The 20,625-nt window shown below is 33.6% G+C and overlaps 1 protein-coding gene across 5 annotated transcripts in view; it reads left to right on the forward strand.

Moving 5' to 3' along the window:
* The window catches only part of LOC100872588 (uncharacterized), a 607,316-nt gene that overhangs the window by 399,129 nt on the left and 187,562 nt on the right, over window positions 1-20,625 (forward strand). For all 5 annotated transcript variants that reach the window (XM_012484533.3, XM_086915859.1, XM_086915861.1 and 2 more), the window contains one exon: window positions 4,353-4,490. In XM_012484533.3, the coding sequence (XP_012339987.3) occupies window positions 4,353-4,490 (138 nt within the window). The remainder of the gene's footprint in view (window positions 1-4,352; window positions 4,491-20,625) is intronic.

The raw sequence follows: 20,625 nt of genomic DNA on the forward strand, positions 1-20,625 counted from the left end.
TTTTTGTTTTAACAATAAAATTTTAAAATCAAATTTTATTGATCCGAACATTCGTAGAATCGAATGAAATTTTTCCTTCGAGAAAGATTCTGTTTTTGTTTGGAATTAGATAATTATGTTATATAAAGTTCAGAGAATAGTCGATATTCACGTTTAATTCTAATTCTAATTACATTACAATCTAATCATCATGATATATAATTAGAATTTTACATATATTTATCTCGCATTGTACGTCTATCGTGTATTTTTAATTTATTTATATAATTCTTTTTGTAACGAGCCAAAGTTCGCCCTCAGTTTCACCAAAAAAAAAAAAAAAAAAAAAGAAATTATCACGCAAGATTGATGAGATAAAGTGTTCTAACCAAGTATCATTAAACAACAAATAACCAATAAAAGTTTTCCTTAATGATTTACTCTGCCTAATTTAAAACTTTCGCTCGTTTTTTCCCAGAATTTCGTTTAACCCTTCACCCTTATCGCATGCGCACGTTTTATATATATATATATACAGTGTGTTGTCGTGTGATTCATCGATCTCTCGTAAGCGCGGATAACGTCCAGCATGGCTGGGTCCGCTTATATTTACATATTTAACTAACCCAACGGCACAGGCATTAACGCAAACGCGGGCGGATAATCTGGAATATGTTAATCCACCGCGAGATGCATACCGTCGCTTTGAATTAACGGGAACGCTCGCCTTCGAATCGTGTACGCGATGTCGAAGCGGACGAATATGGTATGTAATGCTTTGTGTACACCTCTCCACCAAACGTATAATTGTGCCGGTCAAAGTGAGTGAAATCATATATTTTCTGTCTCTGAATATTTCAAAATATTTCGACCACTGTGGTTGCTCTGGTATTGAATTATTCTTTTTCTCTTACATCGTCGAACAAATGGATTTTTGGATTATTGTGATATTTTTATAACGAATAATTTATGCGATTATAAATTATAATTAATTGATTTTGTATATCGTTTTAAACAGTGTTCTCTCTTTTTAACAGTATCAATTTGTTAATTTCTTAAAAGTAATTTGAAATTCTTGTTATAAGCTGTTTCATGGCTCGTATAATATTATGGTAAAATTGGTGATATTTATTAATTAAAGTGATTAATTATAGAAAATGGATACTATTGAATTATAATTGAATGTAATTAATTTGATGAATTAGTAAACTATTAATGAAAAACAAAACTGTGAATTACGACGTAGTATTAATATTGTTTACTCATAATCAATTAATGTATTGACCCAGTTATTGTTTATGAGAGGTTTCATCTTGCTAGATGTTTATTTCATAAATATTTATCGTGTAAATTTGTTATATTATTATTATTATTATTGAAGTTTCCAACATATGATAACTCTAGGGCATCTGAAGTGCGTCACTATAGGTTAACCCATGAATCAACCTTTGAATCCACTAAACCATCACTGATTACAATCCAGCTTACTCTTCACAAATCAATATTATATAATTTCACCTGATTCAATCTCATTGTTGTTTACTCCCAAAACTGATCATCTTTACATTGTTTTAATTTTGCAATAATTAAAAAATTGTAAAAACAACTAATGTGATTTTATAATGATTTTTCTGTTTTGTCAAATAGTTTTATCTTCTTTCTACGATTATAATTTTGATTATAATTTAATTATTTAAACGTATATAAAATATAATATTATTTCTTGATTGACAAGAAAACTTGTTCTACTTTTTAAATGACAAAACATAAAATTTTCGAGTTCAAATTTCAAGATTCAAATAAAATTTTATTTTATAAAATTTGATAAAGACCACAAACGAAGAAGTTGTGTCCTAAACACAGATTCGCATTAATACGCAGTTATAATATTCTATCAAGGATGTATTAGATTGTTAAAATGAATTTTTATAATAAAAATTTTAATATTTATAACTCTATTGAAAATAATAATCAATTAATCAAACAATTTTTGACTGAATAAATCCAATACATTTTGAAAAGCAAGGTTAAAATTATTGATTCGATTAATTTAATTGATCGTTACTAATAATTCTTTTTTATTTTTCAAAATTTTATTTATCAATTTATCCGCATGTTCATACTTTTTTTTTTCTTAAGTTTTCACACAAATTTTAAACCTACATATATATATATATATATAAGAAAACATTCGAATTTAATTATTGTTAAATATAATTCAAAACAATTAAATAGAATATTCATTCAGCTTTTCGCTTTATTAAATTGATGTGGAACAAATATTATTCAATCAATTTGTTACAAATATTAAATTCCTATGTTCAACAACATCTCATAATTTCAATCTAATATACCAATACTTACATTTATACACGTAGTCGTAAACTTGTTAATTCTTCTCGTTAAATTGCAACGAAAACATGGCGCCCCGTGATCCTTGGAGCCGATCGCGGTCGTCTCGAGGCGGTCGTCGACGCGATATAATCGAATGAACCGAGACGGTCGTAACGAGGGTCTGACAAGCTGAGGAGACAGAGTTTAGGTCGCGTAGAGCTTCGTAACCTAAAATCCACAGTCAAAGTTTGCTGCCACTTGGCAGCAGTTGTCCTCGGATCGCGAAGGCCACCTAAGGTCTCGAGAGATCCTCGACTGGCTGCTAGTTCTCCTAAGAGTGCTTCACCGTTGTTGTCAGTGCGCCGAGGAATATGCGAAAGCGACACTCGTCTCATACTCCGAGAACTTCTCGTTTAACCCTCCCAGCCCGGTTCCTTAACTTCGCAAACCTCTCTTGTCCCATGCTGATAATGAAAACGATCGATCAACTCGGTGAACCGCGTTAAGATTCGATCCGTAATTCAACGATACCTTGATTTTTACAATTTATATCAGTTTATTCTTGTAGAGAGCAATTTTAATTGGGTTGAACAGAAAATAATTATATATTAAAACCGAATATGTATTAATGAATTTTTGTTGATTCACACACGAATATATCTTTACTCTGACAAGATCAAATTGGATTTTTAGGGACGAGTATCGATTTTTTTCATATGATATATTCGTGATATATCTTTGCAGTTTCGATTTGAGGAATTTAAGTTGGATGGAGAAACAGTTTTATCTTCGTCATATCCCTATCTTCTTTTCACCTCATCTTATTTATGCAAATTAAAATTGATTGTGATTTAACGAATAAGGCTCCAATTTTTGTATCTACTTTGGAATTGCAACAAACGTTTCGAAGATATCTTATAATTGAATGTTAAAATTATTATATTGAGGAAAAAAAATGGGAGAAATTGAAGTAGAAAAATTAGAAAATTTTTATCGTGAAGAAAAGCATTGCTAAATTGCTAATAGTAGAAAAAAAAAAGTTACGCTTAGCGGATTCAGCGAGGTTAACGTGAACGAATGCGTGGGGATTTTATATCCTATGGTGGACAACGCATGACCACGTCATGGATCCTCTTTCAAAAAAATGTGAATAGTACAAAAGAGGTATCCGGCTTTTCTTTTGTGTACACGTTCGCTACGAGTGTTGCTATCAGTGTACACAGTGTCGTTTTGGATTTTATGCTATTTTTCACTGTTTTGCAGTTGTTTTTGTACTTATCAAAAAATCGATACTCGCCACTAGACGCTCCCTTTGATTTTCAATGCAGCATTGAGCGCATTAAATGACGTATTCTCTTATTTAAATCACTCGATTATTATATATACCACCATAATTTACATATTGAACGATAAATATTATATTATACAAAATATTGAACGAAAAGTTTTTAATAACTTTTGTTTTCGTAATCAATAAATTGGAAATCTTCTCTCTCGAATCGAAAATGAAAATGTGATAATTATATGCAATGAATCATAGATAAAATGTCATGTTACAACGAAGCCAATTATTTTTCAGCTATGCCCTTCGTAACATGCAAAGTATCTTGTCTATTTGTCAGTAACGTTTGCCAATCCCGTGCACAACATCGTATATGATCAAACGATTTCGTTTCTGCATATTGTAGTCGCAAGAACAATGGGTGAAGATATTCGAGAAAATATTTTCGAAAATAGATTCTCGTACACATAAATGATTATAAACTGGTTAACGACATTTAATTGTTTCACACAATGAAACAAGAAACTGTAAACTATTAAAGATATTTATATAAATTTCATGTATATAACTTTAAAGAATTTTAATGATAAAAAAATAATCAATTCTCGTGTAACGAAATTGTATAAATATCTTGTAACTTACAATTTCAACTAAAATTTATTTCCTTGTATATTTTACGTTTTAATTCGTTAAATATTCGATCGAAGATATAAATTATAGAAAATTTAATAACGCGTGTCCTTTCGATTTATTCCAGGAAACGGGAATTTAGAATTGTTCGATAGTGAGAGCGGGCCGGACCTCACACTATCACCTCAGACCTTCACGTCGACGGCGGAGGCCTTCATCAATGACAATAGCGATAGTCTTGGTGTTCCAGGAGACAACGATACGGGTGAGTTCTCAATTTTTCTTTTATTACGAACAGGTCTGCAGGCGATGTTGCCTGACTATTGCTGTACTTGCTCCACTTGCAAGTGGAAATATACGTATCTCTTTCTTTTCCATAGAAATCGATAATACATATAGATAACATAAAATGCATACTTATACACAAGCTAGACTTATTAATTTTTCCAAGAAATAATAAATATCGAAAAGAAAATGGAAGAGAAGACAAAAGTATCGCATTCTCTTGAATAATCAACGTATCGACATTTTTAAATTCGTGTATACATTTCTGATATTAAATTCGTAACAATCAAGTTATCTTTAGAAAATACCTTTCCTTCTTCGCGTTCGAATAATAATGGCGGACAATAACGGGGCCCCTTCGAATAATTATTCGACCGATTAACCTTGGACGAATCGAGTCGCTATAAAACGATTAGTGGCCGCGATATTACAAGATTCGAAATCGTGGCGCGCTTTAGGCCAACCCCTTTAATTGAAATGGTCGAAAGGGCGTCGATCGTTTAGAGTCGTTAGGCGAAGGAACCGAGGACAATGCATTAGCGTAATTGTTGCGCTGCTCGTCAACAGTTGAACAGTGAGTTACAACTAGTTCGAACAAGTCTTGGGAAGGCCATTTCCGTGCGTGCGCCACGCTACATAATACCCATTGTTCCCAACAAGTATAAGGGGACTGTGCTGGTTGTACACTGGCTATAAAATGTCCGCATTGTTTCCTAGGGACGTGGTGCACGGTAATCAACACGCTTTTCCAGAGGTGGACAACTTAATGCTCTGATTGGAATCACGGGTCGTTTGTATCGGAGCGTAACGTGATCTTTTTTTTTCTTTTTTCTTTTTTCACCGAGACGTGTGTTTAAGAAAATTTATATTAATTATATTCTATGGCAACATAACGAGCAATTTCTTCTCTTGTATTAATTAATAATAATAATAATTGACAAATTGCTAGTATGACGATGATGTAAATGTAATTTGTATATGCAACAGAAGTTTAGAACGAAATCGTAAATACAATAGTTTGATGTTTTCAAAACATGAATGTAAAAATTCGAAATATATTTTATTAAAATAATTATTGTAGTGGGTATTGACAAATTATTAGGGTCATTATAGATCAGAATTCTCGTAGAATTGATTATTTGTAACGTCGGATTTCTATAAAATGTTCGTTCAAATTTAGAGAAAAATTTTTAGATTTCAAATTTTATTTTTCAATTTCTTCGTTCCGATTTGTTCATTACGAAATTATTTAAATGTACAAGAAATAATTTGAAATCGAAGAAAATAATAAAGTTTTATGTCCTGGTCTTTTTTCTATACACAATCGTTTTTGGTTTAAATCTTGTAATTTTGCAACAAACTTGATTTTTATTTGTTCAATGACATATAAACGCTTATATATAGCCTGTGTCCGTTTAAATAGAATTAAAATATCCTTGTCAACGAGATTTTTTATTTTCCTCCTTATGATTGATTTGAAATGTAGTAAAATATTATTAATCTCAAGTTTCGCAGAATAAATAATTTTAGAACATTGTGCAAACATTTACATTATGCACACATATATATATATTTAAATTATATAATTTGAGCAAATTGGCCGTGGTACAAAGTCATTCACCTGACTTTTACATACATTGAAATATTAAACAAAAATTTAATAATACATCAATAAATCAAATTTTAACAAATTAACAATACTGAATAAAATAGTATACGTAACATATGTAAATTAATATTTTTAAAACAATTATAATTATTAGATTTTCGTCAAAAGCGTATCAAACAAATTAACACGTCAAGTCTCAAACTGATTTTCGAATAAATGGGCACAAATTCGCAGACACGGACACAGAGAGTGGCATCGAAAGAGAAAAATTTGTCCACAAGGAACGAAAATACATAGTTAGAAATCCTGTATAGCGATTCGTAATTGCGATAGAATGTAGTAACATGGCGCAATCTCTCATCCTTTGACGCGCGATTCACTCGTAAAACAAACGAGCTTGCTGGCCAAAAAAATATCGTATTTCAAGTGGCGAGCCAACAGCCGAGCGTGTCATGCCCGATGCCAAAAGCGTGTTGTTCGCATTTTGACCGTGTCGAACCGCGAGTTTCACTCGTTTCCTCTCGGCATAATAATTCGACGAATAGTTCTAATTGTTATCACCTGTCTTCGAGTTGTCATTTTTGCTGGAAATTTGCGAAAGAAAATAGAGGTTGATAATTCGAACGATCAAATGATGTTCAAAATTTCTAAGTAAGTTAACGTTTTCTAACATTTTTAGATTTCGAAATTTTTATTCGACTGAAATATTTCGACGTTTCCTACAATTTATTACAAAACGAACAAATATGTCCAGGCTTCTCGATTGGATAGAAATCATATTCAAATTGATACAAAAATATTTATCATTCTTGTGATATTATTACCATAACTATATGCTGCTACGTCATGTAATTAAATTGGTAAAAACGATAAACGATAATTTAAAAAATTCAATCCTACAGTTTTCTATACCATTAAAAATCTACTTAATATTCATCTTAACAATTTTTACTTACATAACTCTCAAGAAAATCGTCAAACATATTTTAATTCTATATCTCATAACATAATCCCTCTTCTCTCGAACCAAACATCTCCCTAACTTCAAAAATTCGAGAGAATCGAAATCTTTCGTCTCCAAAAACTTTCGTCTCCAATACATTTTCGCTCGACATCGAAAGTTACGTGAAACCGCTGATTTGTTCCATCATTAAAATTGGACCGCGATCGAGGGGGTGGTAAGACGCAAGTTTCGCGCGAGCTTGTAAGTTCATTACGACAATTTTGGGCGGGGTGGAGGGATACAGAGAGTCTACTTCGGTGGAACTTGGAAGCCGCAGCTGCGGGCAGCCTCCTCGTCCATGAATAAATTTCACCGTGACGATATGTCATTTGCATATTACTTGCTACGTGACGGGGCGAACCTTGGCTGCGTCGAATGTCGCGTTAGGGTTGGATCGAAACTGGGATGCTAGCAGCGTTTGATATCGATCTGAATCTCGTTTCGTCGCGGTGACAAACTTTTCACACACAAGTAACTCGAAGCTAGAAATGGAATTGAAATGGTTGTTGCTCGAAATATCGAATGTTGTTTGATACTTTGAGTCGTTGCAAGTATATAATTAATAGAGTATATAATTCATTTGCGAAGGAAAAGTCGGAGTTAAAAGTGAAAATTTAAAGCAATACGTGTATATTTTTTTTTCTTTTTTTTCTAATATAACCTCGTTTATCTTCCATTTATCGAGAATCAGAATCGAAATAAATGTCGATGTATACGTGGAATGGAATTTTTAGAGGCGAAAACAAATTGTTGATGCACAACAGTTGAAATTCGCGTTGAGATGAAACGAAAATAGACGCTTTTTCATCTATGTAAAATGTAAAACTTAAATTGTTCGCAGCTTAATAAATAAGTCTGAACCGATATTTTTCCACGCCAAATTTTCTGTTTGTTTTGGCCTCTAGAATCGATCCTCTAGAGCTGATTCATAAATATATTAACACCTTATACATTTAGATAAATTTGTAGAATTTATAGAACGATTTAAAATTTCTCGTTTTCAAACTTAAGCGAGCGAAAAACTTGGAAGCGTTCTCTTCTGGAACTTTTCTGTCCTCTCGAAATTTTCAACGTTTCTTTTCCAAGAAGGGAGATCGATGAGGAAATTATTCGTTCGACAAAGTTCGAGATCAAGATCGATATATATATATATATAACGACGATGAACGACGCATTTTCTTTTCCTCTCCTTTTTCACAACGTGCCCGCGTTCAGGGAATATTAATTTCTCGAATTGCAACGACGGGGAAAATAAAAACGTTGTTATGCTAATCCACGGTCGGGCTGATTTTTATTTGACTTGCAATTCAAACGAGTCACATGGAAATGGCGAAACATGCAAATGCTGACGATCTCTGACGTATTTTCCGGCTATAAAAGGACATGTATATTTTTTTCGATTTTTAACCTTCGTTTTTAACACGCTGCGAGACCCGACGATTATTTCGAATCGATTTTTCATGTAATTCCTTTTTAGTGTAAAAATAAAAGATTGATATTTTCAATAATTATTTTATTTTGATTTCAAAGATCCATTTTTTCCTTTACAAATGTTAATGTTTGATAATTTTTAAAAATTTTTGCACAGAAAAATCTGATGAACCCGCTTCTCTTTTCTCTAATATCAATAATATACGTTTCAAAAATGATCAATCAAAAATAAACGATTCTTGACATTGAAGTAAATCGAAAATAAGAGGATAAAATTGTTTTCTCGTAACAATTTTTATTTCCAAATTCAGTATTCGACAATTATTCTCCAATAGTCGCCCACATATTTCAAATACAGCATCTACGATTACATTCCATCTGAATAAACGTAGCAAAGTATCTGTTCCATCCAAGCTTATTCGAGAACAAATTTATTAAACGATGCCGCGAAATATGCTTTAGAAGAAACGGAGGACACCCTACACAGTAATATTCGTATTAAATTCACGGGGACGCGAGTAATAAGACATTAGACTGGCACGTGGACGTCGCCGGGGGGATGAACCTCGGCCTGGAGGAGGAGGAGAAGAGAAAAAAATACGGTGGAATCGCTGTAGACAGAGGAATATTGCATTCTTGTGTCGAAGCAATTACTCGCGCGACGAGGTATCGTTCTTCTGTCGCCTTTACACGTTGGAAACTTTCTGCAGGGGGAAAAAGGCTCGAGAGAGGAAGGGAGAAGGAGGAGGAAGAAAAAAGAGGGATCACTTTTCCACCACCATAGAAAACTCAAGACAAAGGATCGTATCTAGGACTCCTCGTTTACTTTCCCCCTCCGCATCTCTCCCCTCGACTTTCCTCCATCTTCGGCACACGACTCGGTTGTTCTCCAAAGAACTTCATTTCTCTGGCTTCAAGACTTTGTGGCAATTTGTGTTCTCTATTTCGATTCATGATGTTAGCTTCGCTTGCCAGTTCCTTATTTCGCGGCAAATTCTCCTCGTGCGACAATAATCTTTCGAGAAATGAAGATTGGTCAACTTGGAAATTATTTATTTGTTTAATCGATTATATTTGATACTTGCAAATATTTCGAATATCGTGATGCTATGTATTTTTCACCTTGTTTCATTTCGTCAAAATGGAGATCATGGAATTTTTGTAACATTCGTAATGTGAATATAAAACTCGAAGATTGACGAAGATTTTGTTATCGATGTTGTTACTTTTGATCTTGATTACGTAAATCAAAAAATCAAAATCGTGTCTTTTTTTCTTTTTTTTTTTTTTGTTACGTTAGATAAATTTTTTTTCAGCCTGCCTTCCCACTGGCGATTTTTGCACCCTGTTTCGTTGTTTTCATCCTGGTCGAAATTGCAACGACGATCTCGTTTCAAGAGGTGTCAGTTTCAGAAGCCGGTTTTAATGGAACTGCGAGGCAGGGACGCGCGTCTCGATATTTTCTCGCGGTCGATCGATTTTTCTTTTGTTCAACCTTCCTGCCGCGATTTTCTGCAGTTTTTCTTCGCCTCGTAAAACTCGGGTCTATTGTTGCGCGTGTTATTAAAATGCGGTTCATGGAAACTTTTGTTCGAGAAATAAAGTTGGATGACGTTATCGACTTGATTCAGTTTGAAAAATAACTGGTGGGAGAGTGAAGTTTATTTTCGATACTTTGGTGTGATAAGCTTATTTTTGATAGGAATTCCTTTTTCCTTTTTTTTTTTCTGTACTGTTTCTTATGGAAGTTACGCTACGTTAAGTTGATCGATCGAATTTTCTTGTTTTTTTTTCAGTGGATGAAAAATTGAAACCGAAATTAAATTTTAATTATTCAATCATCAAGAAATACGAGTAACATTTTATTATCTGAAAACAAGAAAGTAGTGAATGATGATAATAAATTGATTGAACTTTGATGGAAGTTGTTGTCCAAACAATTGTTGGAAATCATTTGTAGATTGAGATTACAAATTTAAAAGAACATTTTTTATTTATTATATACTTGAATATTAAACGCTAATTAAATATGCAAACGTAGATTTAACATCGAATTATTCTTTTTCCTATTGCACCATAATTTATTGTAAATTGTAAAAGGGATTGTAAATGCGATACGAAATGTGCTCTAGATTTTCATTTCTACATTTTCTTTAATAATTAACGAAACTCTTGATTCATTTAAAATTTACACTTCTTATTAGAGTGATGAAATTTTTCGAGAATGTAGTTTGCTACTTACTTAATATCAAATTCAACATACGAATTTTTGAAAGGATTGTCCCAGTAAATATTCATATTCTATAATTTCGTTTATTTTTCGTTCCCTTCAATATTTTGTTTCGAAAAGCTTTTATTTTACAAGCAAAAAAAAAAAAAAAAAAGAAAAAAAAAGAAGAAACAAGAAAAGCAAACATTCAATTTTCTCCATTCATTTCAAATTTTTCAAACTAAAACTATATATAATATTGAAATCTGTTTACACGCGCAAAGTTAGTTTTTAATAAAATTTTAATTCAAACAAGCTGTTGCATAAAATACAAATATAAAAATACAACTTTTGATGATTGATCAAATTTTGTAATATCAATTTCCTCCTCGTACATTATATCAAATCTATCACGTATTAATAAGTAATATCAATACCGAAAACAATTTATATAACGTTATAAATATCCATTTATTCCGCTATTATTGAGAACAAAAATAACAAACATCGTAATTTTTTAAACACGTGCAATTCTAGAAAATGAAATTCTTTTATCTTCTCTACATTTGACAGAATATCTAAAAAAAAAAAAACCTTTATATCTAAACCTTATATTAAATACGTATCACGTTATCAAAGCAACAATTTTGCCAACAGAACTATTTATTATTCACATTTGTTTATTATCGCTTAATTAATCTAAACACGGTGAAATATCAAAATTACAAATTGCAAAATCATCTCGAAATGAAATCGTCCGAGTCAAGTTGTATAAATCGGGTTGATAATGCGCACGTTGTTCTCAAATTGTCGACCGTTGCAGGAGCCGTCCTCGAAAGTTTATTTTACAGATGATGGTCGGTGGATCAATTACGGGAAACCGTAAACATCGCACGTAACCCAATCACGAACGAGCGTTGCACGATCGGAGCAGGCACGCGATCGTTTCACCCGCCGGTTTATTGCTCGATATGATTGATCTCGTGGCGGATATTCGCGTGTGCTGTTCCTGCAATTCACGTGAGGGTGCTAACTTACCCTCCCTCCTGCGGCAATTCATTTAGGGGGGAGGGGGCTCGGAATTTCGTGTCAGAATGCAGATATAAAAATTGTTAAGGAATTGGACAATACTTGGAATTCGCAGGGAATAGAAATGAATTTCTCTTTGCGAATTTGATATACCAATTAGTCAGTTTTTAATAAGTTTTTTTGACTATAGGATGTAAGAATTTTGAAAAAATTGTTTACCTGATTATTTATTAAATATTAGCAGAGTATCAAATCTCGATTATTCTAATATTGCATGGCACTATCACTTTTTAATAATAATGTAACTATATCGATCGATGTATTATTTGATGAATACATTTTTTCAAATTGTAGCAAGAGTGGTGCTCTTGGAATTGCTATAATTATAAACAAACAATTCGATTTCTTTGAATTATCTCAAAATCTTTATCAAAGAATTACTGTATTTTAAAAAAAAAACTTTTAGTTTTAAACTTTTGACTGCTAGTGTACTTACGTGTATAATTCATTCATACGTTTGTATAAATATTTTTACGATAATTTTTTCTTTCTTCTTCTCTTTTTCTTCGAAGCAGCTGTAGAGAGGAATTATTTTTTGAAAATATGACGAACTTTTATGCGTTCATAATATGTATACGTCTCGTGCTGCGAGCACAATTTTGAATTATTTTATTCAAACGTTTGATTATTAATCTCTCTCGCCTGTTTATTTATATCGAGTTATTTCTAACACAAAATTTTTCGTATATTTTTCCACAAAATTTGAAGCGAATGGTTATTAGAAATATTTCAGATACATATCTGAAAGTATAAAGAAAAAAAAAAAAAAATTATATTAAAGTTATACATTGTTAAAAATTTGCAAAATTTTCTACAGAATTTTTATTAAACTCAAGACATTTTCTTTTTTTTTGAAATTCACTGAATTCTGTTTGTATTCAAAAAATTTTTCATTTTTAGATATCGAAAAAGAAAAATATATCCTCAATTTATGAAATTGCGAAAATTGTGAAAATTACAGATAAAATTAATTAACCAGATCTCTCCATAATTGTCCATTCAGTGCCAAAAAAAAAAAAAGAAAGCACTTTGACGAAATCGTAAAAATCTTTGCCGATTGCCGATTCTCCTCAGCTTTTCCTTCCAACATGAACTCGTGCCAACTTTTTACGATGTGACTTCCGACTCTCCCTTGGCAATGAAATCCACTGATATTCTTCCGGCGCATTACATCAGCGGCCACTCCCACTCATTTTATGAATAGTAAGCTTGTCATCTCGTTATAACGTCTTCGCCTTCCTATCGATATCTTCGCTCAATGCGTGCACAGAAACAAGTGAAAATGTAAGAAAGGAATGGAGTAACAAATATTGGAATAATTTGTCTTGTCAACAAATAGAGATTGGATTCTAATTACAATTATTTGATTATATGATTTTATGATCAAATCGACGATTCGAATATTCTATCTGACACCTCCACAAACTCTATCGAAAGAGGAATCACAGGTTATTTATGGAAATGTTTAATTTTAAATTTATAAATTTAAATCAAATCTGGTGCAATAAAATATTCGTTTCGAGTGTTGAAGAGGATGAATGATTATAAGTTTTTCTAATTAATAATCGAATTATAAAGACAGCGAATAGAATTTTGCCAATTTATAGTTATTTAAAAATAATATTTGGATTCTAACAGAACGTGTATGAGTGAAATATGAGTGAAAATATAAAAAAACGAAAGAACGAGGCTCGAGATGTTTGTTCATTCAATTAATAGTTTTCATTCGAAAATTTCAAAATTATTCCATTGTTCGATTTCGAAATAGAAATAATTCAATCGAACCTATTGGGAGACAAATCCATTCTTTGAGAAAGAATTAAATCGTATCAAGCAAAAATTAAATTATCACGTAAACGAGTAACATATTTGGCAAGAAAAATGCTTTTTAAAAATTAAATTTATCGTTTCTATTAGATACCATTCTATTTCAGAATGCAAAAAAGTTCGCAATACTTAACGTAAGCTCAAATAATCTTCTCTCTATATCTACTTACAATAGTTTTCAATTTTATCAAATTTCATCAAAAATATTCGTTTTTCGTATTTCCACGCTTCGATCCAAAAAATCTTCCATAATAAATAAACTATCGTATTCGCCATTCTCGCAAAATCGTGGAGAGATTTCGTTCCAATCATTTTCCGCGCGATAATTACGTTATTTCCGCGGCTGACATACACACTGACCCGGATATTCTCGTTACACCGATTCAGCCTGCGCTGGATGCTCGCCACTGCAAATAACACGGCTGCCACGCAGAAACCGTGACAAGCCGCTCGTTGATATCGCGCGCGCAAATCAGACGGACCAAGGGTGGAAAGAAAAAGGAAGAGGACGTATCCAGTTCGTGTCCATTGCTGGAAAATTCAGTCAGAATCGTTGTTCCCTCCTTTTTCTTCACCCTTTTCTCTGTTTCCGTTTCGAAAGATGTTTGCGAATTTTGTACGTATATTGTTACATTTATAATATGATATTTTTATAACACACATTCTCATATATATATATATATATATGAGATATATATATATATATATATATATATATATATATATATATATATATATATATATATATATATATATATATAAAATACAGATTAATAATATACAGATTGAATGAACAACGTGTATAAGTGGTTATGAAAAAGTAAGAAAAAGAAAAAAAAGGAATAAAATTTGTTCGTTTTCTTGAAAACTAATTTTTAAATAAAACTAATTCCAGATTTTTCTATATTTTTATTTGACCTGATAATACGAACGCGTTTTTATTAATCTCCCGATTTCTATTACTCCTTTTTTAAATATTTTAACGCGATACAATAAAACTAATTATATTAGTCAAAAGGATCGATTCTCTTTCATTCTCTCTCTCGCTTTTGGGAATCCTCCTCGTTTCGAAACCAAGGATTTTTACACGGTCGATGTCACGTCGGGAAAATCACTTAACCCGATAACACTCGAGGATTTACGGCTAAACTTATGGATTCCTTATCCAATCTCCGAAACTACCATTCACAGCCACGGCACCGTGTCTGTCCCCCACCGCTTGTTCCCAAAGCTCGTAAAAGCTCGGGCGTAATGAGAGGCGGGATCGTTTCCCATCGACGCAGCTGTCGCGACGTTTCGAGAGATTGTTACGACGAATGAAGCGAGCGTTTCGGAGAAGTTTGCTTCGATGCCTGTGTCGTTAATAGATGAACTTCGAACAAGAGTGGTAAACGAGTACGAGGGGGACAATCGCGAACTTTGCAACGAAACGTGGAAATTTTCGACGACGCGGATCGCGTTTTAGCGGCGTGCTCTCGATGAGTTTGGTTTTGTCGGTGACAAATCGCTTTTGGATCTTCTCGTTTCCAGCTGTGAAACTTGCGGAAACTAATGCGGAGGAAGATCGTCGAAATCAATATCTAATTTTTACGAAACATTCTTAAATTTATTCCAAAAGAATTTCAAATTATTATCTAACTGGTTTTAACAAGCAGTTTGCAAAATAAGTTTACTCGTAATTTCTTTTATCAATATGCAAGAACGTTAATTCGCCTCGTGGTCCATAAACTTCCGGAATTCTGCCTGTTCCCTATCTCGCTTCCGGTTCGTAAACAGGGTCGTAGAACAAGGTGGTCGGTGAACAAGGGTGGTTGGGTGGAATGCAGGAGTTGCAGGGAGGAAGGGACGCCGTGGAGAGAAGGTTGAGGAGGAAGGAGGCGATGGCAGGCGTAATGATACGACGAGATCGTGGAGGGAGAGGGAGTCGAAGAGAAAACAGGAGAGGAAGGTCGATGGTACAACCTCGTTGGCTCTAATGCGGGCTATTCAGCTCCCACAATGCAGTAGTAATACGATTCCACCGTCTTCGACATCCAACGAGTCGTCCACAGGTGTTGTTGTCGAGCGGACGGATTTTTAAACGGAAGTCGTTGGATGGAGAAGAATGGAAGAAAGGAGCGGGTGGTATAGGCGTATAAGCTGGTTTTGTCGGGCTGTGTTTTCGTTTGTCCGCGACGGTGAAAGGTGTAGAGTGGTCGGATTTTGAAAATGGGCGGCGAAAAATGGGGGTTTAGAGTTATTGGACTGCACAAAATATTCATAATTTTATATATATATCTGATCGTTTTCGTGTTTATTTCGTTCAGAATTGACTCTCCAAAGATACTCCACGAATATATCATAAACATATTTTAAACGATAAATTTTAGTCTGGAAATAATTGGTAACTTCTTTCTCGAAATTAACGAAATAACGAATTGGAAGGAAGACATTATTACTTGAATATTCAAAAATTTCTTCTCCTCCCTCATTAAGATCACATTTCACCCTATCAAAAATTCCGAGTGAGAGTAGATGGAAGAAGGATCACGTTTACCGTAATAATCGCTTCAACGGATGTTCCTTTACATCGAGACTATCGATTAGCCATTATCGTTCCCTCTTCCTCCTCTCGATATACACGCGCTCGTTTCTCACTGGATCTAGTTATTACCGCCACGTTATAATTTCAAATTTTCTTATATATACATAATATACACATCCTTTGAAATATTCAATCGAATTACAATGGCGAAATACAACGCCAGGTCAGTCGTGTTTCTTCCACCGGAATCACCCTCGAACGGGTAAATTTGTAATAAAGGAAATCAAGAGCGGGGGTGGAGACTTTATTCGAGAGCGGGGAGGCAGCTTCGAAGAGTATCGATTTGTAATTATGAAGCGAGTTATTGGATATCGAATACTTTGGAGTATACGTGTGTGTACATAATGTCTGTACATAATGCCAACACATAGCCGGATCGACTATTGTATAGTCGTATTTCCGGCTCTCCCTTCGCTGTATTGGTTTCCCGTCGATCACGTGACATTCATTAACTTTTATCGCCATGTTTTTTTTTTTTTTTTCAACGCGGGAAACGACTCTTCTACGCGAAACGCGGCTACGATTTGTTTAATTTCATAGCTGTCAAGGGTTTCTTTCTCTCTCTCTCTCTCTCTCTCTCTCTTTTTTTTTAATTCTATCGTCGAATAAATTTATAATTTTAAGATCGATATTATATTTTCGTCAAATGTTAAATATTCCGTTTTCGAATATGTATTTAAAGAGAGAGAAAAAAAAATTTGTTTCGATACATCGTGCAGTGATTTCAAGGGGTGAGGAAAGGGTAGGCATAAAAAATTGCACGTCGTATTGGGAATCGTGTGCGATTGATTAATTAACGGGACGCGTTTATACAGGCGTTTCCACCATTGTTCCGGAGTTCATCGTTCGTTGTTGTTCGTAGTTAAATGTGATGAAATATATATCTTTTTTTTTTTTTCTTTTTTTTTTTTTTCCACGCGGATGGAATTCGCTCGACTCGTGCCTGTATGTCATCGTTATACTTGCGATCGCATTACGCATACGCTGGTCCCTGTTATTTTTCCACAGTCAAGGGAAATCGAGGCAGAAATAACAGGAAAAAAATATTGTCTGCTGGAAACAGATAGTTTCTATTTTTTATGCGGCGATAAAAATATATATACCAGACAGAGGAATAAAATAACTCGTAATATATCGTTTCTCTTTGTCGCGGAGAATGAAATTAATAATTTCATTGAAGAATGGAGGAAAGGATGGAGGGGAGTGGTCGTTATTTTTATGCCGGGAAATGGCAGCCATGCGTCAATTCGATATATTAGTTCCCCCCCAAAAAAAAAAATTTATCATTTCACGAATTTTATCTCTTACAAGTGTTGAAATAATTTCTTCTGATATTAATGGATTTTTTTGTTTTCGTTGTTGACGATCTCGAAAGCTGTATCGATGTTATTACCATCCACTGCTGCATGTTTTCCAAAAAACAATCCATCCCCGAAACAATTAACCCGCGTCATCAGCCGCCATATCAATTTCTTACGGGAAGAGGGAATCCCGCGGTGGTTCATCCTCGGAAGAGAAACTTAATCAATACAGAGAAAGCTTTCTTTGATCGTTCCGGGACAGGTCTGAGGCTGAAAAGCTCGCAAAGGCGAACTTAAATTGAAAGTGTCCTTTACAATGTAAGAGGGAGGATGGGCGAGGTGAGGTAAGAAGCGAATTCGCGGAAAGTGCAGTCGGTGGTAGTAAGTTTTCCCGTCCCTTTTCCACCCTCGTCACATGCTCTCGCCCAGGGAGCTCTCTACCTTTCTTCCAGTTGCACCGGTGTAACGAGTAAATAGCTGAAAAGAACTACCGACTCTGCGGTAGAAGAAGAAGAGGAAGAAGAAGAAGGAGGAGGAGGAGGAGGAGGAGGAGAAGGAAGGGTAAAGGAAAGGTCGAGCAAAGAAGGAGCGGTTGGTTGAAGATAGGACAGAGAGAGAGAGAGAGAGAGTAGTAGAAGAGAGAAGTTGGATGAAGTGCATTTTAATAATCGTGGCAAAAGCGAGCAGCAAGCGCCCTCAAAGCCACGCGAATTGCCATTGCCATCGCTTCCGGGCCGAAAGTGGCGGAGTATTGAAATAAGTGTCGCCTAGCTCTGTCTCTGTCTGCCTGTCTCTTCCTTTATTTATCTTTTTCTGTCTTATTGCGCGTGATCGGTGAAGGGATCCTTCCCTTTTCTCGAAGAGAAGGGAAATGAGATGTGTGATAGAGACGAAAATGGAAGGACGAATCTGTATAAATTTCCTTTCTTTTTTTTTTTTTTTTTTTTTTTCAGAAAGAATATTCGAGAAGATTTAATTATACTCTTGTTGTGTAACGAAGTGAGGAGACGAGACAGTTGTATTATTGAAAGATGTGTCTCGAATGTCTTGGTGAATTTTGTATTTCGGATTATTGAATTTAATTGGAAATCTGTACGTGTTTTTTTAATATTGGATCGTGATTCAGTAGATGGAAAAAGAATTCGAATGAAAGGAATAACATTTTCTTTGAAATCCTGTTTCAATAATTAAATTGATTAAAAAATCGACAAATGGATTTGAATAATTATTAAAAATCGAAAATTATGATTAAAGATTAGAATAGTATACTTTATTCGAGTTCTCGGTTTCAAAAGAATTAAAATCGAATAGTCGGGCATTTCATATTTATAATACTTTTATTAATTTCATTCTTTTCTCTTCTATTACTTATTTTTATTCGATCTTATCAACAGAAGTTTTTAACTTCTATCGATCAACAGTCTATTTCAAACACGCGTAACAAAAGTAGGAAAAACTTTGCTCAAAGTGTCAGCGAGTAGAAAATATGTTTGGCAATCAGATGGCAATAGCAAGTTGAATAGTCAGTGAATAATTTGAGTTGAAGGAAGAGGTGACAGGAAATATTATTAGGAAATGTTATTAAAGTTTAGTTTTTGAATAGGATAGGAGTATTTTAAAATGATTTTAAATATAAGGAAGGTGAGACAAAAAAAGTGGTAAAAGAATCTTCATTGATTTTATTTTTTGTACATCTCTATAATCGTCTTCTAAATATCAGGTGAACATAGACACACAAAAATTGACGCGTAGTTATAAATATCATTCTTCTCATTCGATAAAAAGAGTACGTCTCGTCGTTATCCTTAATTTGCATACATTTATAAAACCGAAATACTAGCAAATATGTGGACAAAATGTTGAAATGTGTTTTGTGTTGTATCGACGAAAAAAAATATGATATAGCACGAGATAAAAAAGTCGAAAATTGCTAGTTTAAAAACCGTGCACGTACACATTATCCAGATATTTTTATATCATTTAACCAGTCACATTTATAAACAAGAACAGAATTGTAGAGAGAAGATAATTATATTTGAGTTTAAATGTAGTGTTTATATCGTGTTTGTGAAACGTATAATTTATAAAAGGATTTTTCTTCAAAAAAGAGAAAGTATCGAAAATTTGGAACGTACGTGCGCAACTTTAAATTGAATATTGCTATAATTACAACGTATTTTCATATGATTTGCAAATGAATTTCGAATGTATTTAACACGGAATAGTCGCTTCCATCGTGGAGTTATTTTGTTTCGGAGTTGAATGGTTAAATTTATCATTTTCTGATCGACGAGAGATAAAATAAGCAGAACGTTATCGCGAAACTGTGCAAAATTGGAATGGTAATTGGGGGAGTTTCGATTTCGTATTATTACATGCTGTATCATATATAAATAATTCTTGGAAAGTTCAATATTGGGAATAATTGGATATTTTTAACGTGCAGGTAAATATGATCGCTCGTAGTATCGAAAGAGAAAACTGATTAAATAAACAGCGTTTGAAATATGATTACAAATTTGGAAAGATTCATCATTCGTAAAATATTGTTTCAACTGAAATTTTCTTTAACGCGTGTTCTTTTATTTCTCGATTATCGCAACATTTTTATACTTTCCTTCTAAAATTTCGAATTTCAATATTCGCGAAAAACTAATTGAAAATATCACTCCTGAAAATCGTGAAATTACCATCATTGAAATATTCTTATTTCCCCAAATATAACGAAAAAATAAACTTTTCCTCAAAATTCATGTTCAACGAGTATTTTACACATAAAAACCTTAATTCATTATCTCTAAATATAATACAATCCTTCCTTTTTATCCTATATATACTAAAATATCATGAAATAAGAAACAATATTTCAAACATCGATTTTAATTATCCCATTTATTTCTCTCCATTCGAATTACGAGCAGTCAGAGCCTTTTGATCGCGTTAACGACGCCTCCACGCTTCCAAAAACCTGGAACGTCGCGTATCTTTCCCACTTTGGGGCGAGGAACAATCGCTTGGAACGTCCGCGCGAGACAAATCGCGGGAGTTGCGGCGTGCCGCTA

This window comes from Apis florea, unplaced genomic scaffold (genome assembly GCF_048593485.1).
Source record: "Apis florea isolate Af1SG1 unplaced genomic scaffold, ASM4859348v1 contig_3798_pilon, whole genome shotgun sequence".
In the NCBI taxonomy this organism is placed as follows: domain Eukaryota; kingdom Metazoa; phylum Arthropoda; class Insecta; order Hymenoptera; family Apidae; genus Apis; species Apis florea.